General features: G+C 36.9%; 1 protein-coding gene across 1 annotated transcript; it reads left to right on the top strand.

The window, feature by feature from the left end:
• The first annotated feature begins 81 nt into the window (after window positions 1-81).
• Window positions 82-24,256, top strand: ABHD18 (abhydrolase domain containing 18). The gene is made up of 14 exons (XM_074154537.1): window positions 82-216; window positions 3,155-3,297; window positions 3,645-3,753; window positions 7,038-7,122; window positions 8,030-8,130; window positions 9,906-9,984; window positions 10,074-10,158; window positions 10,949-10,976; window positions 13,206-13,344; window positions 15,391-15,480; window positions 16,213-16,314; window positions 18,514-18,892; window positions 20,485-20,647; window positions 21,476-24,256. Exons 3-14 carry the CDS (start codon window positions 3,662-3,664, stop codon window positions 21,525-21,527), a joined length of 1,395 nt encoding a protein of 464 aa, XP_074010638.1. The 5' UTR covers window positions 82-216; window positions 3,155-3,297; window positions 3,645-3,661; the 3' UTR covers window positions 21,528-24,256.
• Window positions 24,257-25,944: the final 1,688 nt, after the last annotated feature.

Here is a 25,944-nt window from a genome sequence, read left to right as displayed (position 1 = left end):
TTCCCTCCCCCCCCCCCTCCGCCCTCCACTGCCGGTGGCCGCGTCCGCCCTCAAAGACCGCCCCGAGCCGCCCCAGGTCACGCGCGAGGAGGCGGGGCCACCCGCCTTCCGGCCGAGCGCCTGCGTACGTGCGCCCGCCCGCGCGTGAGGCTGGCCCCGCCCCTCCCCTCAGCCTTCCCGCTCGCCGGCGAGGTGCCTCAGCGCCGCGCCCGACGGGTGAGTGACCTTCGCGCCGGCTGAGGCGGGATCGCCTCGTCCCGCGACAGGAGAGGGGTGGGTAGTCCGCCGCGGGGACGGGCTGGGTGTCCCACCCCCCGCCCTGGGAGCTGAGGGGGCGCGGGCGTTGGGCGGGGGCACCTCCCCTCGGGTCCGCTGCGGGGTGCGCCTGGGTCCCGCTTCGGGGGCTGGGCGGCCCGAGGGGGTTTCCGCAAGCCGCCGGTGAGATTTTTGTGAGAGATGGGGGTGTCACCTGTAGCTTCGGGTCGGCAGGGCACCGTCTGCGGAGCCCTGCACGTTGTACCAGGCAACGCTCGGGTTATGCTCCCCATCCGCAGATAACCAAACAGGGAGCGAGAGGAGAGGCCGGTAGGCAGCTGCTCGGTGTAACTCAGTTTCTGGCTTAGGCCCCTTTGTTTATCCACGGGCTCCTCTGTGCGTGAAATTACTGTGGGGCCTGTTTCTGACTGGTCGCCGTGACTTCTTCATTTTTTTTAATTTTAAATCGTCTTTCTTCTATTGGAGGCAAAAGGAAAAAAAAGCCTGACCTGACATTAATTGGAAGAGAACTATTTTTTAAAAGTAATAGGGCAGGGAAGTTAAGGAATCAGCCTTCTGAAATAGATACACCTTCCTGGCTTTTTCAGGTTAACTTCTTGGTGGGAGCTGTTTCATATTCATGCCCCATCCCTGGAGGTGTTCAAGGCCAGGTTGGATGGAGCTTTGAGCAACCTGGTCTAGTGAGTGGTGTCCCTGCCCATGGCAGGGGGGTTGGAACTGTATGTTCCTAAAATCCCTTCCAACCTAAGCCATTCTATGTATAGAAGCAGTAGACTGGGCCTTTAATAAAGTCTTTATGTACTTTCCAGTGGTGTTTTTCTTATATCTGAAGTTGAATACACTGGATGGAAAGGAATAGCTGACCTTTTATGTGTTGGATTTTGGATTAATTTTTGTGTCAGTTTCTATGAAATAAGTGTACAAACCAAAAATGTATAGGTAGTATGCAGTGTGAGGTTTCTGGAAGCAAAGAAAAACTGTCTTCCCAGAGCAAGAGCTGAGTATAATTTACCTCTAGGTTTCCGTGAAGCCTTCTTTGGAAAATAATATTTTAAAATGTAGCTGTTTGGGTTTTTATTTTAGTGGGTCATTTCTTAACGTGCCTTTGTATCTGTTAAAATTTCTAGTCACAACTTGCAATTATCTAAAGCTTACCATTTTAGCAATATACTCACTGAATATTCATAACAGGTACTATTTCTTGGGGCACACAACTGTGCAGCATCTTTATCAGGTCACTGCTTCCAGCTGACCTGTCTTACAAAGGGATGGTGACGTGACATGTGTCGTATCAAGTGGTGAAAATCCAGTTGCATTCTGAAGCTCTGTTGGTTCTTTTCTCAAGTTCAAACTCTCACTGCTAAAATAGACTCCTTACTTCTACTGTGAAGTTATGAAACTTCAGTCTCCAACAGTTGGATTTGCCTTTTCTGACAGGAAAAGTATTTATAATTCTTTCCATGTAGACATCGATGGCAGTGACTGAAGCATGTCCTACCCTTTTGTTACTAAGATAAACAAAATGGGAGGATGACCCCAATTTTATCGCAGTAGTATTTCTGAGAAGTTCTATACAACATACTTCATGTACTTGGAATATTTTTTTGTTTCAATGTTTCCTGTACTCTTCCCAGTAGTAGTTTAATCTTGAGTCTGATTAAATGAAATATCCTGAATTACTTTAGAGTCTTTATTCAATCAATGAAATAGAATACAGGATGAGACAACCCTTTCACCTCAATCAATGTTGCATTTAAATATAATGTACTTGTCTAAAAACTTGTTTTGGCATTCTCTTGGTGCAACAGAAGAGAGCTCATCAGGCCAGCCTTCAAACTGACAGCAAAATCAACATCTTCATGTTTTCCATTTGGCGTTTATTTTGGAAAGGATTTTTAAAAAGCCCAAACCAACACACAACTAAACAAGACATGCAAGGCTGCTTTGTTAAGCATCAAAACAATAAGTAAAACTTATTTTCACAGTTAGTGGTAAGCAGTGCACTGATAGAACTGCAAATCTAGTTTTAGTATGTTTTTGAAAGCATAGATTTACTCTTGTGTGTACTCTCAAGTGTTTTCCCAGCCCCATAGTGGGTCTCCTCTGTATTCCTGTCCATGTCTCCACCGCCCAGTTCTCTTCTAGCACCAGGAAAATACCAAGCTGTCTCCCTACTCCAAAAAGCAGAGCAGGTACCTTGCAGAGGCTGGCAAACACTTCATCTCTGACACCCCCACAGCATATGAGGTCAATGGATATCTCCAGAATGGGCAAGGAAAAAGCTTGTATTGACCAAGCAGATATGGATCAGAATAATAAGATTACAGTCAGCTGTTTGGGACTGGTGAAGTAGGAACTAACACTTTCTACAGTGTTAAAATAGAAGGTCCCCACTTCGACTTTCTGGTGATTTCAGGTATTTATTTCTGCCCTGTAATGACTGAACTTAGAACCATTGTGGTTTTCTAGCATGCTTGTTCTAGTATTCAAGTACCTTAAGTTGTCTATAATTTCTATTTTGATAGTAGCTTATTCTAGATGTTAAAGCGTTTTTCTTTTTTCTGTATATTGATTCTTAAGTATTGGCTTCTTAGAAGTACAAAGGAATGTATTTATTAATCTGACCACAATTTTAACTTGTTATATGCAGACAAGTTTATTTTAAAAATTACCATATTAAAGTGTGCCAGAGTAAATGAACTTTGGATTAAAATGAAAAAACAAAACAAAACAAACCACCATGAATTAAATAACACTATTTTGGAGTGTTATGAAATTATTTAGACCATTTAGTATGGAGGGATCTGGAAACACTAGAAAATAGTTGAAGGTAACTTACTAACCAAGTCTGTGATTATTAAATCTGTTCTTTTCTTAGGTGTACCCAGATCCTGGATATTTTTTAATTGAATAACCTGTATCCTGCTGACCAAGAAACCAGATTTGCTTTTTTTTTTTTTTTTTCCTTCCTTCCTTCCTTCCTCATTGGAAGAGCACAGTAGTGGCTTCCTGTTCACTTCAGTAAGTATTGCTTTGAAAATAATACTCACCTTGCCTAAAACCTTGTTGACCTTGGCTATATTTGAGCTAATGTGTTTGCTGAAAGAAAAATTATACTGGTAAGGATTTTGATGGCATGATTGCTTCCCTGAAGGGAGTGGGAGCATAATTTTCAAAACTATAAGAAATTAGTTGGCAAAAATTGGAAGGAAATAGATAAAATATGTGTTTACTTCATTGCAATAAAATGGTATGGCTCTTCATTAAACAGATACCAGAATAAGAACCTACTTTCTGTTGCAATCAATGAACTTGCCACTCAAGTTAACCACTTTAAATGCCTTGTTTTTACCTGTTCTTTTTTCTAGATGTCAGTTTGCTGCTAATGGGTGTAAGTAAATTAGATGTCTTGTACAGAAAGCTTCTCCTCACTAAACTTTTCATCAGAGGATGGGGAAAGCCAGAGGATCTGAAAAGGTGACTTGTTAAAAAAGTAACAGCATAAACAGTACTTTATATTAAACGAAAAAAAGCAACACTTGAAGTACCAACAAGTGTTACTACCCTGTATTTTAAAAAAAGTGTTAAACTTCTTGTTCAGGAAATCATGTGTTTCCGTACCGAGGGAGGAGCTGGATTTGAAACAAATCTTGAAAGGATTTGCTAAGTGTTTGTGTTTAAAGAGGCTCTTCTTGAGAGAATGTATATGTGTGCAACTACATTTTTCCAACTTATGCATATATGATAATGTACTTCAAGCAGCATCTCTGAAAAGTGTTTTCTAAAACCAAAACTTGTTGAATTTTTGCAGAGGAATTGTTCTGTTTAACATTTGAGAGGTTCTTGCCACCTTTCTGTAGCTTCTTAGTAATAATGAGCTTTAAAAGTGTAAGATGTAATCGGAAGTTTCTCTCATAGCCCAAAGTAGTAAACTCCTCCTTTTTAGATGTCTTGAAAATAAGAAAAAAAAATGGAAGTACCTTTTAATTTTTAAATATTTGTTGATTGTTATTAGTTATTATTAAGAGTAGCACTTGGAACATAAGCACTTGTGTTTAAGTTCAAAAATTAAGTGACTGAATATGTATATTGTGCATCATGTAGTATTTCAATAGGAAATGGTAAATCTGCATTTAATAAGATAATTTACATGTACTTGAAAAAATCAATAAAGAAATTTAAAAATAAAAACTGAAATAAAATTTTGTTCACTGGATAGCAGTGGAGTTACGTGGGGGTTGTTTTTGTTTTTAAGTCCAAGTGAAACATCGGATAGCTTCACAACATCTAATCTTGCAATGGCACTTAGATTGCTTTGTATCTATGTCTTCAGTTGATTTTTCTCTCAAGAAGCAGACTTTCCTGCAAAATGAGAATGTTGTGTTTTTAAAATGTTTAGTTTACTTTTGTTGGAAAAAGCAAAAAATGTGGGTTTTGTTTTGATTGCAGCGTTTCTGTGTTCTGTTACATGTGTGAATATCTGAAATGGGACCTCTTAATATTATCAAAACCCTCTTTTAAAAACTCTTAGGTTCTTGGTGAGACGTGATGAACTTTCACTCTCCCATCTCCCACCAACACAATTAATATGTAGGGGAACTTCTGACTAATTCTGCTGTCAGCTATTGCCATAGTAGGCAAGGTTTTTCTCTTGTGTGGGGTCTGTAAGGGTAATCACGCTAATGTCAAACAGCAATAAAGCAGAATTGCTGGTAGTAATAATGGCATCAGATATGGCCCTTTCTTTTTCATAGTAAGGGAAAAAAATCTCTCACGTGAGATCAAAAGCTGTGGGGGAAACATGAGGCAGGCTTGCTGGTCTGAAAAGTGGAAGAAGAACTTGTTCTGTGTATTGCCCCTCTATGGGAAAAAGGTGAGCTGTTCCCCAGCAGCCTGGCTTCACCTGGGTGAAGAAGGAAGAATACTACCTCCTCCTGACTCCTTACACTGCTGGTGGGAGGAGGGAGTACTGCTCCCTACTCTGCATGCCCTATCATGCCAGAAACAGTGTCAGCATCATCTGTATTTTTTTTAAATTATTTTTAAACTAATCACTGTGAAGCTCCATTAGAAGAAATTATTAAATTTGTTATACATCAAGCATTAACTGAGATAGACTTATGTTATAGACTACCCTGCCTAGATGTATTCTGAAGTTTTATTTGCACACCCGTATGTGATGACTTGATATCCTAATGTTTTATCTTCAACTCATTAGCAAGAGTTGAAATTCCTCAACACATGTAAGATTTAGCCTTCAGTGTCCTAACTACAGGGGAAATACGTAAATGCAGTATTTTTAGAGGATTTTGGGATCTCTTTGTTAGCTTAGCCTCCATACTGGCATCTCATACCTTTGCCCTTATTTTTTTTCAGAAGTGCTTCATGTACCTGCTGTTCTGTATAAGAAAAACAAAAGGTACATAGTAGAGCTATTTTTGATATGGTGGTAAACTGGACTTTCTTTCCATCCTTTTGGTTTGGTTTTCTCTCGTGTTGGGAAGATGATCGTTTCTGTTAGATTATTGTTCTGTACTTTCCATCCAAATCTGCTGTTTCAGTTAGTCAGGTACCGTCCTTGTATGTATTTACAACCATAAGAATGAGGAAGTAATTTTTAGCATAGAGTGTTTAAGGTGGGGAGGGCCACCTTAAGGGCAGCTAGTCCAAATACCTATTCAAAACAAAGCTAACTTCTTATTTGATTCAAGTCACCTGGCACCTCATTTGATTTTTGAAAGTCCCTTGAGGGTGGACATTATTCGTAGTTTCCCTGGGTAATCTTTTCCGGTGCTTAACAATGTGAAAAAAAATCTTTCACTGCGTTCCAGTAGAAATTTCTTATGTTGCAACAGGCAACCATTGCCTCTTGTCCTCTCGCTGTATACCTCTGAGGAAAGTCTTGCTTCATTTGCTCTGTAAGGCTCTGCAGCCCATTTAAATCACAGAAGAAAGCAACTAGATTTGCTCCTTAGCTTTCTGTTCCCTGGGCAATGCAAACCCTGTTCACTTGACCTGTTGGCTGCCCCCTTGCTAAATGCAGAGGGTATGCCATTGCTCTTCCTGGCTGCGAAGATGTGCTGCTAACTCGTGTCCAGTTTGCTCTCCACTGGAAACCCAATGCCTTTTCCTGCTACCTAGTTGGGAAATTCTCAGCTTGTATTTTTGCATGGGGCTGTTCTGTCCTAGGTGCAAGATTTCACAGTTTTATTGTTGAGCTTTAGATGTTTGTTGGCCTGTTCCTTCGGCTTATCCAGGTTGCTCTGAATGGTAACCCTACCTTCCAGCTGTCAACCTCACCCTCCAGTTTGTGTCATTTGTGAACTTCCCTAAGTGATGCTAGTAACTTGTTTCTAGCTAGATCATTGACAGTTATGCTATGATAGTGGCGGTCCAGACTGTTTTTCACCTGATTAGTCTGTGTTGCCCCAACGTGCCTACAAGGATGTGTAAGCGTAGGAGATTGCCATCTCTTAATTTGACCCTGAAAAATGACATAAATTTTCAACATATCAGGTGGGAAATACTATTTAAGAACTGTGCAATTGCAAGCGATGTACCTAAGCCCTTTTTTTTTTAAACTTAAAGATATTCTTATATACCTACCCTACAGTAGCCTGATTAATCTCTAAATGCAAACCTGGATTCGTAACTTTTATTTTCTTTGTGGCTTACTTTAGCTTCTGAAATTTTATATATGTATATTTTCTCTTTTTTTTAGATTAAAAGTTGAATCTTCTCTACTTGTTTCCTTTCAACAGAATATTTGAATTCAGAAAGATTATTGGAAACAGGGAAAAATGCCAGACGCTGGTTTCGAAAGATTACCCAGTGTTCATTGACAAGGTACTTAAAAGCAAGAGATGATGCAGTTTAATTAAACTTAAATTTTCCTGAAGGTGAAATCAACTTAGTACTTACCAGACTGCTTTTGTAGGATAAAAGAATTGAATGCTCTTCATTAGAGGACATTAGAATTTATCTGTGAGAGGAGTGAGGCTGTAGAGGAAAAAAGATACCAATGTGGTGTGAGTTCTCAAATGCTCTTGATTGGAAAAAGGAGGTCCTGTGCTTCTGAGTGAGGTGTGCAGATAGAAGTAATCATTGCCCTCAAGATTTTTTAATCCAGAAAGTGTGGATAAGGAGTCAGAAATGAGGAGTAGTTCTAAAGTCAAGTAAATGCACTGGTGGTCAATGCTGTGGCAAGCTAAATGCTTTAACAGTTTGCTAGTTTGGTTTTTTTGGTTTGTTTTTTTTTTTTTTTTTTAATTGAGGTGCTGTGGATAGAATTAGGAAGCAACGGCAAAAAATGTGAAATGGGATAATGAGCAGTCACGTTGACTTCTAGTGGAGAATGGAAGGAAACTGAGAGAATAAAGCAGTGGCTGGACAGATAGTGTTTTATTTTTTACCCCAGTAATACAATAGTTGGGGAGGTGGGATGTCAGATCTTAAAGCTCAAAAAATGCTTGAAACTTAGTATGTGTTATGGAAGTTCATTAAAATGGGACAATATTACACTTTATTCCTTGATTCCTTTAATAGACCATTTAATAAAAGCAAAGTTTGAAACAAATGTTTTGACTGTGTTGGTAACGTCTATCCCTATATTTGAAGTAAACCTCAGGTTTGGTTTTTTTTTTTTAAGTACCTGTTAATCCTGTAACAAATTCTTCTACTTTAAATGATTTGCTTTCAGAGCAAGTTAAACACTGATATGAAATATGCTGCTATTATCCCATTCTCTCTGTAGGTTGAGGAGCAATCCGACTGTAAAATCCTTGAGGGGCACTTCATTTCCCCAATGGCTCATTATGTCCCAGGTATCCTGCCAGTCGAGTCTCTTGTAGCAAGGTAAGAGAAGCCAAGTGGTATTTCCTTTCTGAAACTAGTACTGCAGAGAAATAAGAATGGTCTACAAGTAGTTTTGTTGTGAAACTAATTTATTGTAATACACATTATCTGCAAAATATTTCAAACTGGTTTTGTGCTAATGTGTTGAGATAGATTTTGATCTCAAAACTGAAAATAAGTCTTATTCATATGATAGTTTAATCTGAGTGTAAATAAATTTAAAAAAAAAAAAGTCCCCTAGCAAAAATCTCCTTTGCTAGGGCAGTTTTTTGGCCTTTTTTGAGTGTAGAAATCATATTGCACAAAGCCATGAAATACCCTGCAGGGTTTTTTTTAATTATTTGCTTGTTTTTTTCCAAATAAGCAGGATGCTGGAAATGAACAATACTATAGCCAGGACAGTAGGTGTTTGTTTTATACATAGCAGGAGAAGCTGTTTATATGAAAGAAGCATGTTATATTGTATTTGAAGGAACCATTACAGTCTTCCATTTACATTGAATATAAAAATATTTTATGTGTATTGAAGTAGTAAGTTCATTTAATTGTAGCAAAAGAATATGGTGCCTTTCTTACTTGGCAAACAAAATAAAATCCTCACAGAAAGCTAGACAATCCCTAATAGTCAGAAGATACCTCATGGCATTTTTGCTAGTTTCACACTAACACTGCTTTGCAGTTGAGGAGTGGTTTTGAACAGAGCATAATTTCTGTTTGCTTTCTAAACTAAACTTTCACGAGGGAAACTTTTTTTCCAAGCTTTGTGTAGTATCTTAAACATAGAAGTTTGTAGCTCAAATTGATACTAGCATTGTCAATTTTATAAATATTACTGGTTGATGTTTTTATGTGCACTTAAACATGTAACACTGAGGAATGTCAGAATATCACTTCTCTTCCACCTCTCCATTGTTTAGAGAAAGAAACTGTCTCTTAGCATTATTGGACTAATTATTACCATTCTGGAAAATACAGTATACTAATTGTTTCTTTATCTATGTTCTCTTACAGTTTGTAGTCAAGTTATGCTAACCATTACATTGGACAGTATCGTTACAGTTTTGAAATGCTCTACACATTTCCCTTAAGATTGTTGTGCATCGTGTGAATATTTTTTTCTGAAGTGTAACACTGTTGTAGGTAGCAGTGCTCCATCTTGTGGGGAAAATACTAGTGGCTTAGAAGTGATTTTTTTTTTTTTTTTTTTTTTCTCTCACTAGTTAGACTGTAAATAACTTGAGTAGCAGCAGAAGACTTTAAGTGATTGATGTTGGGTGTATAGAATAGTTTCATGGTTTGGCTTGGTTGGTTGGGTTTTGATTTATTTTTTTTTTAATTTTTTTTTTTTTTTATTTAAATGTGTTGCTCATCTTAGTCTTCAATTTCAGCTGTTGTGCCCTCAGGAGAAAAGTAGCAATGCTGCCTAGGAGAGCTAGTCATTCTTGCTTAGGCTGCTTTTCATCTGAAGTTCCATTTCTCCACTCTGCAAAATTTAAACTCTGATGATGAGGTAGTGGTCTTTTTTAGGAACATGATCTTTCAGCTTGGCTTCTTTTCTTGTTTGGCATTTATCCTGTCCTACTTTCAGATTCCTTTCTTTGCTGGATATGTTTATGAAAAACAATATTGCTGAATCGCTGGCAGTTTGCCTGCATGGGTTACGAAAGTACTTTATTCTTTTTTTTTTTTTTTTTTAATCATGTAGATTAATTTATCTGGCACAGCCTCTATATAGATGTACTTACTTTGCTAAAACAGGTGTTTGTTTCTCGTAGATTTCAGTTCATCATACCCAAAAGATGGAATAGCAAGCACAGACCTGTGTGCATTCATTTAGCAGGCACTGGAGACCATGTGAGTATGTAAAACGTAAAATTGATCGTTATCAAGAAATTAAATAATCACATTTTATCTTAATATATGTTTGTACATCTTATCTTTAGCACTTCTGGAGGAGACGTACGTTAATGGCACGCCCAATGATTAAAGAAGCCTGTATGGCTTCCCTGTTGCTAGAAAATCCTTATTATATCCTTTTGTGCAAAGCAAGATGCTCATTCTCAGCGTTCTCTACAGAGGTAGAAGACTTATTGCACTGGTATAATATCTATGTTGCGGATCACTTTCCAGTGGATTTTTCAGTGGATAGAAGCCAAGTATGACCATTGCATGAAAACAGTTAATATAATATACTACTTTTACATCAAATAATGCTTCTCTATTTATTTTTTTTTTTGAAAATGTCTTCTGCAGCTTCTTACTGTAGTCATTAGAGTAAAAGTTCTGATATGAGTCTGTGTGGTCATCAAAGTACTGATATGATTTCTTTAGCCATGACAGAGTGAAAACCATGCGTTTGTTCTGCATCATACTATGTGACTTCTGAATGTATTAATGACAGAAAAGAAAGTTGCCTTTCCTGCCTTCCCTTCTCAATGCAACCCTTTGGTATCTCAGGTACTTTTGAGAAACTTATTGCTACCATTTAAGATTTTTTTTTTTTTAAAAAAAAAGTTAAGTTCTGTTCTGTCAACAACTCATTGGTAACTTCTATAACACTCTTACCCTGTTTTATTAAATAGGATCTCTGGTTACACTTTTTTCCTACCCATATACCTGACAAAAATAAAATCTTATGTTGCAAAGTACATCACCAAACTACATTTAACTTGATTTAGCTCCAGTTAAACACTATGATTTGAAATTTAAGTTCCAAATTTTAACTAATCAGTGCGATATTTATGTATATTACTTATTTTATTTTAATTGCCAGTTTTTATATAGAAATTTTTTACTTTCTTTAACTTGAGTCTTCTACATGGCTGCCGAAAACCTAAGGATCAGTTGTAAGTATTACCGTTATATTCATGGATACTGTCTTTTCAAAATACGTCTGCTTTTTTTTTTTCCTCAAGAAGCTCAAAATAGTGTGAAATCTGATAGTTTATTAAGAAAAAAAAAATCTCAAGTATGGACTGCTTGTAACCTGCTAATGTGAAGTTGTCTACCCTTTGGTAGACTGCTTTGTCATTTTTTGTGATCGGGAAAGTTTGCAAAAGATGAACTTGTGGTACTGAGTAAGATGAGTGTGAATGCAAGCAAGTGTCGGTTTGTTGTTGTAATTCACAACTGTGCATGTACAAGTGCTGCAATTGTATTTCAGTCAACTGTGAATAATCTTTGCTCAGATAGTGTACTTTCCTGTTACAACTGCTAAGAGTTTGCTTTCCCAAGATATTTAAGGGGACCGCAGTCACACGTGTAAATGAATCTGGTGTTGCTTATTTGTTAGTCAGTGAAAACTGCAATATTCAGTATTTTACAGGACTTGGCTCCCTCAATTGGTTTCTTAAAGGTGAATTTAGAACCTTAATTAGGCAGTCCTGGTTTTTTGCTTTTCACATTTTCTGAACCCCTGGAGTACAAACAGAATTCAATAGGACATGTGTCTGAGGCAAAGCTGTAGTTTCAGTTTACCAATATTTCTTGAAGTCCAAATACAAGTTGGTGTTTTAATACTTTTTAATCATAACTTGGTTATTTAACATGAGTAGAAGGTGCATAGAAAGTGATTTTTTTCTTTACAGCTGAAGTTCTTAAACCTGTCCATTGTATTAGGACTTCACTGGGAGCACACTACAGAATCTTGGATTTTCTAGATTTTATTTAGATTTCAGCTTAAAAAAAAAGAAAAATTTAATTAAAAAAAATAGTTTCTAGGCTTTTTCCAAAGCAGATGTTGAATTTTATTTATTTTGACATAAGAACCACTTTTTAAAAAAAAGTTAATGTAATTCACTAAGATGATTGTCATAAAATTGTTTTTTGATAGGAAACCTTAAATGTATATATATTTATTACGGCATTTAAAAGCATAAGATTATAGGAAAATGACAAGATAGAGTGTGTGTTGGAATACATCCATTGGTGTGGGTTTTTTCCAGTTATTGAGGATCTGATGTAGAAGAATAAATTAAATCTTTTGGTGAGGATATTTCTAACTCCGTTCTCAGTTGTTTAGCTTGACAGCTTAGTAAATGCATGATGTAGAGAAGGGTAATTTAGAAGGGGAGTGCTTAGTCTAATACCCCAACCAGTAATTGTCACTCTTTGATACAAGGTTACAAACCAGTGACAGAGGTTAGTGTTTAATAAATACAGCAGCTGGAGGGGGCTGAGGAATCTCTCATAACAAAGCTGTAGGAAAGAATTACACTAGCCTATAAATACTGGTCTGCAGCAGCTATGTTCATTGCTCGGTGGCTTGCACAGTGAGCTTTGTCCTTGTGCTTCAGAGCGACTCCAATGTGATTGTATGCTGGCAGAAGAGGCCAGTAGTCTTTTGTAACCTGTGTGATACCGAAAATACACAGTCCCCCTCCCCAAATTTAAGATGTATTAATTGCTCTGTAAAATACGTTGGTTTTTTTCCCTTTTTGAAAGTCCCTCTGATGGTTCAGCTGAATAGCTTTCTACTTTTTTTTTCTTCTTCTGTATTTTAATGCTTTGTAGTATACTACATGAATTTCTTAGTACTGTGACAAACTTCCCACTTTACAATTTCAGTCTTACAGTGACACTGATGAGTGCTTCCAAAGCTGACATACTGATTGCTCTTCAAATGTTGTGTGCAATTTTTCAATGATGTAAAACAGGTAAATAATAAAAAAAAAAAAAAAAAAAAAAAAAAAGAATTGTTTCTTCAAGTAAGAGAGAGTGTGCCTAGGACTGCATCACTTAAGTTCTATTTCTAAAAGATCCTTTATAACTTTACAGGACAGAAGGTTACTATGAATGAGATTGTAATGTTGGTAATATCTAGAAGACCAGGCTGTCAGTGATATGACGCTAGAAGCTTAGCAGGTGTCTATTCCTAGTACTTATTTAGATGAAAAAGTGCAAATGCCAGAGAATCTGGACTAGCTTTTTCTCCTGTTGAATCAACAGGGGTTCAGCTCCAAAATTCTCTGGGAATGTGATCAGGCTTTGTATAAAACTGTGTATAGAATGATGACAACTGTCAAAATCTAATCTTAGAAAATAAATCCTATATTTTCCTTTTCTGGGGAGAAAAGACGGTCATGTTTAAAAAATGTCTCGGACCTGTTTGTGATGGGAGGAGCTCTTGTTCTAGAATCGGCAGCTCTTTTGCACTGGCTAGAGAGAGAAGGCTATGGACCGCTAGGGATGACTGGAATATCCATGGGAGGACATGTAAGCTTTTATATTTCCTGTTCAGTAATTATTGTTTTAACTTCTCATTTGATTGTTTAGCATACAGAAACAATTTGTTTTATAGTGTGCCTCTCAGAAGTACTTTAAAATAAACATTTAGAGTCATGCAAAACAAATTGTTGGCAATTCTCATGTTCTGTGGTGCTGAATTAGTATAATCCTCAAGTACTGACAAATCATAGAGCCCTGTGTCAGCCAGCTCCTGACAGGCTTAATATGAATATAATCGTTTCACATAATTATGGTTTTTTTCCACAAGGGAAAGGGGGGAGGTAAATACTTTATGAAAGAAGGTCTGTACTGATCAATTGCTAGTTCTCCCTCTTTTCCTCCGTTCTTCTTGCTTAAACTTTTCTGTTTGAATGCATTGTGTGAAATGTGTCCTCTTTGTAGGCATGTTGTAATTGAGGTGACTTTTGGTGTCAGTTCTGTTCTCAACTCATTTTTTTTTTTTTTTTTCCCCCAATCATTGGTATTGATTATAGAAGATTTCTGCAATGAGATGGATAATATTTTGTGACACTGTGCATATTTAAACTAAACCAGCAGTGTATTAGTAAGATGCTTGAAAGACTAATGCGAAGTTAAAATATTACTGTTGTGTCTCTACAGTTAATCATTGGTCCATGAGGCATAGGTACAAAGCTTATTAAAACAGTATACCTCTGTTTTGCTGATTCTTGTTTGTTTGTTGTTGGAGATAAATAAATAATGTCAGTAATGGTATTGTGTACTGAAGGGAAAATAGTTTTCCTCCAAAGCACAATTTTATAACTCTTAATGTCAGAAATGTACAAAGCACCTTTGATTTACTTAAATATCACCCTGTTGAAACAACAACTTTTGTGTTAAACTTGTCTTCCCTGTCTTATTTGTAAATTGGATTGGAATTCTCAAACTGGTGTATGCACCACTAACCATGCAGGACACTTCAAATGCTGTGCGAGTGCTATGGGAATAACTGAGTACTGTATCCTGTATCAATGGTGATGTACAGCATGGATGTAGAAGGAGGCAGGATCTGAGAGAGTGGGTTTGGAAACACCTTGGAAATTTTTTTTTCTTAGTCCAGGAATATATTTTTGGCTAGTCCTGACTTACAGGGCTTCTGGTACAATTTAAAACCAGGGAAATAAATCATCTTTTATGTTGATCATCTTTAGCATGTGTTTTACAACAGAAGGTAGGTAGCATTAATTCAGTTCTACTGATGGGGAGAGGTGGAATTAAAAAGAAAGAAGTCAGATTTTATGGCTATCAGAATCTAGATACGTGGTGTTCTTTTAACCTTTTATTAATAAAAAACAATTAGATTAGAATTATAGTTCAGTTGTGTACATCCATTTATTAGAACATCTGGCACAGACATGGAGTATTTGGTCTTAGGGGGTTTACGCTGTTGTTCAGTTTAGAGCAATAAAATAAAACTTGGCAAGAACATACCGTATAGGGGAACTTCTGTACATTAAGCTTCTTTGTTCTTTTTTTTTCTGGGATAAACAGAGTATTCACAAAAATGTGTTCTGAGAGCTGATGTAAAAGCAATAATTTAAAGGACAGAAAGAGAGCCCATCTAACATGCTGGATTACTTCTCTTCCACATTTTGTTTCCAGTATACAAATTTAAAAAGTATAGAATTTTAAATAGTCCTTCCGTAGATTGCCTTCATTTTGCCTTGAAATAAGCTTGCAAGAACGTGATAAGAAGGGGGTTTAGATGTTTTTCATGGTTTTAAACAACTAAAAGGTCAAAATAAATATTCCATTGGGAATTCTTATAACAAAAATCCATTCCACCTTGAAATTAGTCCTATCCATGGCAATGTTTATTGTTAGGGAAGTCACTGAAGAATAGGCTGTGTTTTCAAAATAGGTGAAATATATCCAACTGCCACAATTCTTAACTACTTTGACACTGTGTATTTGTTCAATACCTTGTAAACAAATAAATGGTAGGTGAGAGAGATCTTTCTCCCATAGTGTGAATTCAGTGTTAAAATATGTAATGAGTGCCTTTGATTCTAGATGGCTTCACTGGCAGTGACAAACTGGCCTAAACCGTTGCCACTGATTCCATGTCTTTCCTGGTCAACAGCTTCTGCAGTCTTTACTACGGTAATTAACATACATTTTTGTTAATAATCTAGAATGTAATCAGCTATGTAAGTTAAAAGATTTGGGTTGGGCACGTTCACCTTTTCAGTTAGGGCATTTCATCACCCTTCAGCCTCTCTTAGTGACTAGTGGCAAAACCCACCCTTCCTGCTCAGGATATACAACACATGATAAGGAAGGTAGCTTTGAGCTACTTCAGGGGGTCATGTGCCAAATTAAAGGCTGGGGCTGGTTTTGGGGATAATGATTAGAGTTCTGATCTGAATGTGGGAAGGTGAGGAAGCAAGCCGTGAAAACATGATTTCTTCTGCTCAAACCCTGGCTTGAATAGTTGGGTGATAATACTGCTACTACCACAAGGGGTATCTGTTTTCACTCCTGCTGCTGGGGTAGGTGAATAAATAGACTGGCTTTAACACCCAATGTTGGTTTAGCCCAGTCTAGATGTGGGTAGACCCTAAGTGGAACTGATTTCTGCATTCTTTTTTTTTTTTTTTCTTCCTGGTTGTTTGTTTGTTTTTTAAAGGGAGGTGGGTTTCCATGTCCTGTGTTATAATATATGCTTATGCTTTGATTCCAGTAATTCAAAGGGTTATCTGGAAACTTGGGCAGAAGTCCACTGGAAAAATCCAAGTCACAGAGAGGAACAGATCAATTTTCTCTGTATATCATTATTTTAGAATGATCTCTGAGTTTTACTTGTGTACTGGACACTTATGTTTATAATCTCAGGGTGTGTTGAGCAAGGCAGTGAACTGGAGAGAGCTAGAGAAACAGTATTTTACGCAAACTGTTTATGAAGAAGAAATCATTCAAATGCTTGAATACTGTGGTGTAAGTATCATTTATTTTTCCTATTTGCTAATATTTACATGTGCAAATCTAACAAATAATGTAAATTCTTTTTACTTCCAGTAGAAGTAGCCAATTGTTAGCTAAAACATGCTTGCCTCTTGTTTCCTTATGCTTTTGATAAATTTAATCTTTGAAGGAAAACCTTCAAAAAACAGAAGCTAATATTTTTGTTGTATAATATGTGCTAAGTATATCCCTTGCTACAAGCTTTTTCCATGACCACACTTAGTGTAATCTGCAACATAAAATAATTTCAATCAAAACATTGAAAGTGTAGATAGTATTTCCCAGTAACTGGCTTTATAGTCTGGAAAGCCGACAGCTTGCTGTGTGAATATAAACCATGATTTATTGCTCTTTGAAGCAATTGCTTCTAATTATACAATACTCTAGAATATTTTAGTTTGTAGGAACATTAAATTACTTTTCTAGTTTGTTTAGAGTGCTAGGTATCTCTGTTTCCGCTTCTGTCTGTGTGATGGTAGCCCTTCCTCAGCTTTAGACTTTTATTGCACAGGCAGTTGGGATAACCATGAGGTAGACCTTTTGTAATTAGCTTCTTGCTCCTTATGAAATATAATTTCTGCATGTTTTTTTTGCCTTTGACTTTTTTTGAATAGGGTTGAAAGACTCTTCCTGATGGGAATTTCATTGCCTCACCCCTCTTTTAGATTGGAGTGATAACATTTTGAGAATTGCTTATATGTTGCAACACTGTCTTCTAGCCAGTTCTCATAAATAACTTTTTTTTCCTGAGATTCTTTGCTTTGTGATAGTCCTTTTTTAAATATTTTATGACAGAAGAGAGGCTAGGGTGGAGATAGTTACTTAGACGCTTGCCATTTTTAAGTAAAATACTCTCCAGGAACACTGATGCAGCAGACAAAGGTCTTCAAGGCTAAGTTCTGGGTCCTGTGCTTGGGTCACAACAACCCCATGCAACGCTACAGGCTTGGGGAAGAGTGGCTGGAGAGCTGCCTGGCAGGAAAGGACCTGGGGATATCGGTCCACAGTCACCTGAATATGAGCCAGCAGTGTGCCCAGGTGGCCAAGAAGGCCAACAGAATCCTGGCTTCCATCAGAAATAGCATGGCCAGCAGGACTAGGGAAGTGATTGTCCCACTGTACTCAGCACTACAAGAAAGACATTGAGGTGCTGAAGCATGCCCAAAGAAGGGCAGCGAAGCTGGTGAAGGCTCTAGAGCACAAGTCTTAAGAGAAGCAGCTGAGGCAACTGGGATTATTTATCCTGGAGGAAAGGAGGCTGAGGGGAGACCTTATTGCTCTCTACAGCTACCTGAAAGGAGGTTATAATGAGACGCGAAGTCAGTCTCTTTTCCCGAGTAACAAGTGATAGGACAAAAGGAGACAGCTTCAAGTTGTGCCAGGGGAGGTTTAGATTGGATATTAGGAAAAAAAATTGCCACCAAAAGTGTTGTCAAGCGCTGGAACAGGCTGCCCAGGGAAGTGATTGAGTCGCCATCCCTGGAGGTATTTAAAAAATGTGGAGACATGGCTTAGTGGTGGACTTGCAGTGCTAGGTTAACGGCTGGACTCAATGATCTTCAAGGTCTTTTCCAACCTAAATGAATATATAATTCTAAAGTGAAAAGAAGAAACATTTCAAGATGTTTGGCTTGTGTCTTCCTAGTATTTAGAGACAGATTTTTCAATTCTAAACGTAACATTAGACCTGGTCACATGTTTACTGCTATTGCCTATCTTTCTTCATGTCTATGAAAAATTGCTGTAAGTGCTAATTTTCTAACACTTTGCCAAAAAGACATTACTGCACTTTTGAGAGTGGAGAAAAAATATCTGAGAAATGCATAGTTTTTATGAGTTATTCGCCCAGAAATTTAAGCCTAAATGACTGCAGTTATAAATTCAAAGTTTAATACAGAATTAAAAACAGACAAATGTTTGTATCATTAGCTACCATATATAAGTACTCCCTGCACTTTTAAGGTGACAGAAATGTAGAATTGAATTATCAAAAGACTACGATGATCAGGATTTAATTAATTGAGTGACATGCAGGCTGAAAATAACCAGTTGTGTGAGCAGTGCTGTTTGTATCTTCTTTTCTTTTTTGTTTTTAGTATTGAGTTGATCTTAAGATTAACCAACTGGTTTAAAGGAAAAAGCCGTAATAAATTACCTGTTGTCTTTATTTAGACGGATTCTTTCAAGATGGGACAAGACTTTGTTAAAAACTTCCCTGACAGTGTGGACAGTCTGGAGGATGTGGACGTGACATCCCGAATGTTTGACTTTGATTCCTCAAACAAGACTGTATCTAAAGAAGCTGTTCACAGCTTTACCACAAGTAAAAGTACTCTAAGCACCTCATCAGAAAGACTCTTAATACAAGATGCTCCTAAAATGCAGTGCATAAATCAAACATTTTCAACCAGTAGCAATAGCAATAAGAACTTAACCAGCCAACAAGGACACAGGATAAATAAAAGAAGAAAGAGTGACACTTTACAGAGGGAATCCTTGAGGTTCATGAAAGGAGTAATGGATGAATGTACCCATGTAGCCAACTTCTCAGGTATGTATTTATTTGTTTTAATGTGCAGTTTGGAAAACTGAACAAAATATGATGGAAGGAAGGAAAGGTATTTTCTTCTTTCTGCATTGTGTAAACCTGCTAGCACCTTAGCTGAAATATGAAAAGATCTTGAGTGCTATTCACGAGCATCCATTTACCACTCCATTTACTAATTGTTTTTCTGTTTCTTCTTAATGGCCAACCAATGATAAAGTGAATTTAAAAATTTGCCTTTCACTATCTTTGCTTATTGTTTCTCTGCCTTGCTGTGGTTATTTTCAGATATGATTTAGTGCAAATTTGTATTATTTAGAAGAACGAAATAGCTGTGTGATGTGAGTAATATCCAGATCTAATTAATCAGATAATAAGGTTCTTCAAGCAGATTCAAGTAAATCTCATAAAGCAGAAATCAGATAGTGACTTCAGATGGGAAGTAACCAATATAGCTGAGAACCAAGCTTGGATTATACTTTTAGTCAAGTGTGACCAGTAAAAATGCACAGAAGTCCTTCTGGGTTGATGCAGTCTGGTGAATATAGTGCTTCCCAGGACAAGCATAGCACACAGAGGGAGCTGTAGCCCAGTGAGCCTTAAATCTGAGGAACCCGGCTTTCTTGGCGTCTGGGACAAATCCTTTTCAAGGGCCTGTTTGCAGGGCAATGCAAACAAGAGGTGTCTTCCTGGAGCTGATTGAAAGGGGTTTCCTCGCCCTCTACTCTGCCCTGGTGAGGGCGCATCTAGAGTTCTGTGGAATGAATGGAAGACTTAGAATCTGTCTTAGCATTACATGTCCTCTGTACGTGATCTAGTATATGTGAAGGGAGAGGGTCTAAATTATTTGTGGCACCCCATTTTCAAGCTCTTTGGCTGATCGCTATTTACTGTATCAAATATATTCTTTGTGAAGAGATAACTGTCCTGTGCTCAACATCATTTTGGTATTATTTTTCTCAACATCATGTTATTCCTGTTAGTAATCTGATTGGTGCGATTTTGGTTATGAGTAATAAATATATATAACGATATGTTGGAATTTTTATGTTGGAACTAAAACATGTAGGAAACAGAAAAGAAAGTGAACATATATTGCATATATCTGATATATGCGATATATATGTCTGATATATATGAAAATATACATATATATTGTCTGACATATGAAAAGTTGTCTTTTTTCCTCTCCTTGAGGAAAAAAAAAAAATCATACAAAGCTTCTACTCTATTGAATGTCTCCTAGTTCTTTTTTCTGGAAAAAAAAAAAAAAGATAACTCGGAGAACTGACTTGGATGCTATAAAGTTTTGTTGATGAGAGGAAAGACAGTTCTCCTATCATTCCTCAAAGACTCGTGAAGTTTTCTGCTTTAAGGAGGGCAAGGGAATTGATTAGTTCATTTTTCTACTTATGGGCCTCACTACTGTAATGTCAAAAACCAGATAAATTCTGCTGGAGACTTCAGGAAAAGCAATTTTATTAAAGCTTAGAATAATTTCAATTTTTTTTAGAAATAGAAATTTTGCAACAGAAATCTTAGCTGATGTTTCTATTTTTTATGTTAGATTAATTCAATTTTGATTTGTTTTTCTTTAGTTCCAGTTGACCCAAGTTTAATCATAGTTGTACAAGCTAAGGAAGATGCATATATTCCTCGAACTGGGGTGCGCAGTCTTCAAGAAATCTGGCCTGGATGTGAAATTAGGTATCTGGAGGGAGGTCACGTCAGTGCCTACCTCTTCAAACAAGGACTCTTTAGGTAAGGCAAACGGGAAAGTCTAAAAATAGTTGAGAGCTTAAAAGTATAATTTTGAGACAGATAATTTTTCTTCTAAAAGCAAGTCCCTAATTACTCTGAAGCAACAAATACCAAATACTGCTTTGAAGAGCTAGTTATCAGATCTGAAATAATTTAAAGAGAATGTCAGCATTTCCATTTTATGAGCAAAGATGAGGGGCAGTACAGCTCGGATCGTTCAGTAAACCAATGGCAAAAGAATGATCCTTCTCACTCTTCCTATAAAAGCGTTTAGTTAGTTTGCTCACTGGATGCTAGAAAATATTTTTTAATCAGTGACCCCTTATGTTGTATTGTGCAGCTGTTGTCTTTTTGCAAATGTTATATTCTGAGAATTAAAAAAACCCACGCAACTGCAGATCAGAATTAAAATATAAGCTGGACTGCAAATGAGTAGGACTTGCTTGAATTCTTGCCTTCGTAACACTAGGCGTTGACTTTCTGAAGACAGTTATGTAAATGAGCTATATAAATGCAATTCCTTTATATAAATTGTACGTGTCTCTTTGACCCATTTCCTGGCATCTTTGAGTAGAAAATTCCTAATCTGTCAACATCTGCACTCATATTAAAGTTGGTAAGCAGTCCCACTCATTCCTGAAATGTGAATATATTACTGGATTGAAGTGAGAGATCCCAGAATTAAGTGAAGAAGAAAAGACTACCTGATATCACATTTTTATTGAATGCTGTTTTGAAATTGTAATGATAGTAAATATATGGAAATATACCACTTATATCTGCCCTTTCCCAAACTATACAAATTATCTTCTGTTTTCCTTGTTTTAGACAAGCGATTTATGATGCATTCGACCGTTTTCTTCAGAAATATGCAGTTTAAAAGTCTTCATAATGTATTCAAACTGATGTCATTTATACTTCCGCTTACTGGAACTCATATTTGGAAAACAAGCCTCTTGCAACGTTGAGTAGATGGTCACTGACTTTGACTGTTGTAGGTAACAATTATCAAAAATGGTAAAGTACCAGAAGTACCAGCATTACGTTCATTTCAACCAAATGCCATTCTGACACACTTGCTTCAGCTATACCTGTGAAAAAAAAATTGGCAGTATTTGTTAGTGCATGAATGGTTCATGTACTTCATGTTTAATCACGTTGTGTATTCCTTTAATTCTGAATAAATTCTGAATTGTGTATCAGTTGAACACAGACCAATCTAAGTATTGAAAGAATGTAAAATTTGCTGTAGGGCTAAGATGCTGTCTTGTGTTCAGTGTATTTCTAGTTTGTTCCAGGTACCTTGGTTTCCTCTCGCTTCCTTGTCCCCTTGCTGTCCCTACTGTGGTGTACTATGGCTTTTCTAGCACTCAACCTCCTGTGTTTGTCACTGATTTTCTCTATTATGTACTGAAAATGAGCTCTAATAGAAGGGGCAGCATCAAATCTTGCAAAAAGAGCCTTTCAAAATTCAATGAAGAGTGAGACACTTTCATTCCTTGAGTCCATGAGATTTTTTTTTCTGCCACTGAATTAAACCATACCATTCCGGAAGAATCATGTAGCAATTCATTGGTCAGTTTCACAAAACTGGAATAAGTGAAAATGGAGTGTCTAGTAATTAATTGTTTACATACATTCAGTTGGATAACAAAAACTTTTTCTTCTAGATTTTATTTTTTTGAATGCTAGAGGAAATAAAAATGTAATTATTTTTTCTTTAGAAGCAGTGGCACAAAGAGTTTGATTCTAAGCAGTTAAATCAACAGGAGATTATATGGTGCTATAAAGACCTGTTGGAAGTATTTCGACAGAGGTCCTTTTTAAAGTGCATTCAGTGCTGATATGCAAAATACAGTTTCACTGTGTAATATTAAAAATGTATGTGAGACTAAGGATGATCAAAACATTTAGGTTAGCTCCTTATTTTTCAACACTTTAATTGAATGGAAAATAAAAAAAAATTAGGATTAAGGAAATCCCAAGTACATTGTTTCCTCTTTGGGGATCAATCATGCCAACAAATTACAGTAGAATAAAAGAATAAAATCAGCTGTATATGGGATCTGTCCACATATTATTTTGTGTTAATCTCATATAACATTCTTTTAAAACTAATTTGCAGAGAAGTTGAAAACTGCAATACTTTAATATTAATTTTAGTATAGTAATGACCAGAGATACTCAGAAATAAACTAGGAAAAATCCATCCATTTCTTGGGATATGTGACTTCTACACCTTTCAAACCATTCATTGATCTCTGTGGTTAGCATAATGGTTTTTAATAGGCAGAGTATGAAGCAAAACAAAGCTCATTTTATACAAATATATTCTCTTGACTTTTAGTCTGGCAGACAGGACTAGTAGCTGGGAAGAAATTGTGGTTCACTTGAAAATCAGATAAATTCAGGTAAAACCTAAGTGCAACAATTTGTAATCACCCAAATTACTTAACATAGACATTTTCTGAAAATGCAGAAGTTGTTATATTCTGTTTGGAGTTCAATTGTTTGCTTCAAGTGGTTTTTCATCATTTCTTTAGACAATGTTGGTTTTATGTATGTTGTTATCAAGTGTGAAGCACATTTAACTATAGTAAAACACTGAATGTTGGAACGTTTGAAATCAAATATAAGCTTACAAATTTAAAGTTGAGTGCTTGAATACTTAAAGATTTATGAGGTTTACATTTTACAAATTCATTCGTAAACTAAGAGTGTTCTACAAGACCACTCTGCTGTTCAGCAACTTTTTTAGATCTCTCATTTTTAAATGTATTTGTGTGCTTTATTGTGTCCTGTTTCTGTTGCAGCTCTGAGAAAGGGAGATAACTGGTGGCAAGGGAAAGGGCTTGAATAAATGGAAAGAGAAAAGGCAGATTTTGTAAGGTGGGGAGTAAGCACAAAAAGAAATCAACTTCTCTACGCTACAAAGTATAACATGCCAAAGTAAATATTTTCAAAAGCGCACAATACTAGGAATTACACAACTGATGGGAACTTGACATCCTGAGGTTAGTGTTCTGCTGGTGTTACTAACAAGGTTTAACTTGCCAAAAGGGCACACTATTCACAGAAGCAGATTTATGCTAATGTAACTCCTGTTTGTGAGAGTGTCTTTTGGGATAAGTAGTGAAAGACTGGTCTCTAACGAGAATGAGAAATCGCACTTTGCTACGTAACTGAAGTAATGTTGCCAAATATGAAACCCCAGTAAGAAACATTTAACAAATTTCTCAGGTTAGAATAACAAAAAGGAAAAATGAGCTATGTGGTCTGTTTCTGCCAGTTATCAGACACAGGGAGCTATTAGCTGGTCTGTGAACAGGGGAATCTTGCTGTGTAAATGTTTTTAACCTTTGGAGAACTGACTTTTTAAACCAGATTTTAAGGCTAAATCCTAAGAAAGCATTATTAATAATCCATTTTGATGTTAAATGAGAATGTGGTTTTAATCCAGCACTTGCATGAGAAAAATATTGGAATACGGTTCCTGTACTAAATCCAAATGGCAGGGAAGCCATTCTGTATGTCTTAAATTTGTTGTAAAACTGGCCTTGATCATTTTTTGGTTTTAATGTTTTTAAATAAAAATCATTAAAAAACTCCAACAGTTAGGTGTGAGGTTTTTTTTCTTTCTTGTTAACAGGAATTCAAAATGCATCTCACTGTCATCCTTGTCATCCTGTAGTCCTTTTTATTCCTGCTAGTATTGTAGCACAAGAAGAGTAGTTAATCTACAGTACGAGATAAAAGCTTCACATAACCAACAGTGATACTGGTTTCATGTTTTTCTACATGCAGTACCTAGTAAAGAAAATAAGCTCCTATCATCTAATTAAGATACTATTGTGATTCCAGTTTTATGCTTTTCTTTTCAGTGGCTTCATTGTGCTAGAATTTCCCTGGCCATATTTAAAATCCCTTCTACTTTTAAATAGGTCCAAAATTTGTGTAATTTCTTCCTGCTTGTTGCTGTATATCCAAGCAAAGGTGTGTTGTACTGTAGTAAACTCGGAGTGTATTGCAGGACTGTCCAGCTGTAACTGGAAAAAAAATCACCCTTGCTGTTGATGGTTGCTCTTGCGAGGTGGGAAGGTGGTGGTAGAGTTTTGGAGTGTTGCCGCTGGAAGAAGACGAAGCTATTTCATCATCTGCAGCAGTCTGTCATACGGATGGGAATGTCACACGTTAGCTGAAAGGCTGCTTTCAACAGATCGCTCTAAATGTTACCGGCAGGTGCATTTTTGAGTCTTGATGGTGTTCATATGGAAAAAAAAAAAAAAAAAACCAAACCTCAAAAAACCCCCCAAAAAAGTCCTGGAAAATTGTTGCGGCTTACTGTGTGGAATTGGAGCAGGCATTCTGACTGGAGTCTGCCAGTTGTACCCAGCAACCAAGATGCAATCAATTTTGGTTTGGTGCTCAGTTACAGTCTCTGAAGAGTGAAGGCCGTGGTAACATCTCTGCGTACCAATGCTATGACAGAACACGAGGAGGACAAACGGAGCAGGTAGCGCCTTTTGTCTACATTTGAAAGGAACGGCTCAGGACAGCGGGAGGTCAGGTCTTGGTGTGTTATCCCTGAGTAACCCAGGTGTTCTTTTTTAGTGTTTTTTTTCCACATTCTGTCCTGGCCACCTAAGTGTCAATCACCATCTAGAACAGAACGCATCTAATCATTGTCAAATGGAGCTTTTTGTAATTATTTTTTTTCCCCAAGTCTAAAAAACAACCCCCTCAAAAGTGACTGCTCTGTAATTATTTTTTTTTAGCAAGGGTAGATCACTTTGTTGTATTAATCTGGAAATTCTGCTATGAAGGAATGGAGTCTTGCTGCCTTTTCTTGGAGGAATTAAGTCTTTCTGCTTTTTCTTGCTGGAATGTCACATGCATCTATATAGATACTCTTTAAATAATAGATTAGAAAGTGAAAATCCTTGGAGTCCTCCTCTTTTTGCTTGGTAGCTGCTAACATTTTGAGGCAGTTCTTTATTTATTTATTTATCTATCTTAATTGTTTCTGTCTTGTGTGGCTTTTTTTAAAAATGTTGATCTTAATTACGGTTGGTTGGGCAGGGAAATTTTCTTTATCTTAAGCTGTCAGGTTCTCTGTCAGCTCGGCTGTAATGATAAGTTACAGAGTATCGAAAGGAGGTTCCTGTAGTCTGTAGGCATGTAATTCCTCGTGAAAAACTATTAGATGAGTAAAATGCTACTACATTGTGCAACCCTGTAATTCCCGGTGTTTCCTGGTGCGCTTGGGTGCTTCTACACAAGATAAAACAGAAGCTTTA

The sequence above is a fragment of the Numenius arquata genome, chromosome 10, assembly GCF_964106895.1.
Source record: "Numenius arquata chromosome 10, bNumArq3.hap1.1, whole genome shotgun sequence".
Lineage (NCBI taxonomy): Eukaryota > Metazoa > Chordata > Aves > Charadriiformes > Scolopacidae > Numenius > Numenius arquata.
This window is presented reverse-complemented; position numbering and strand designations above follow the sequence as displayed.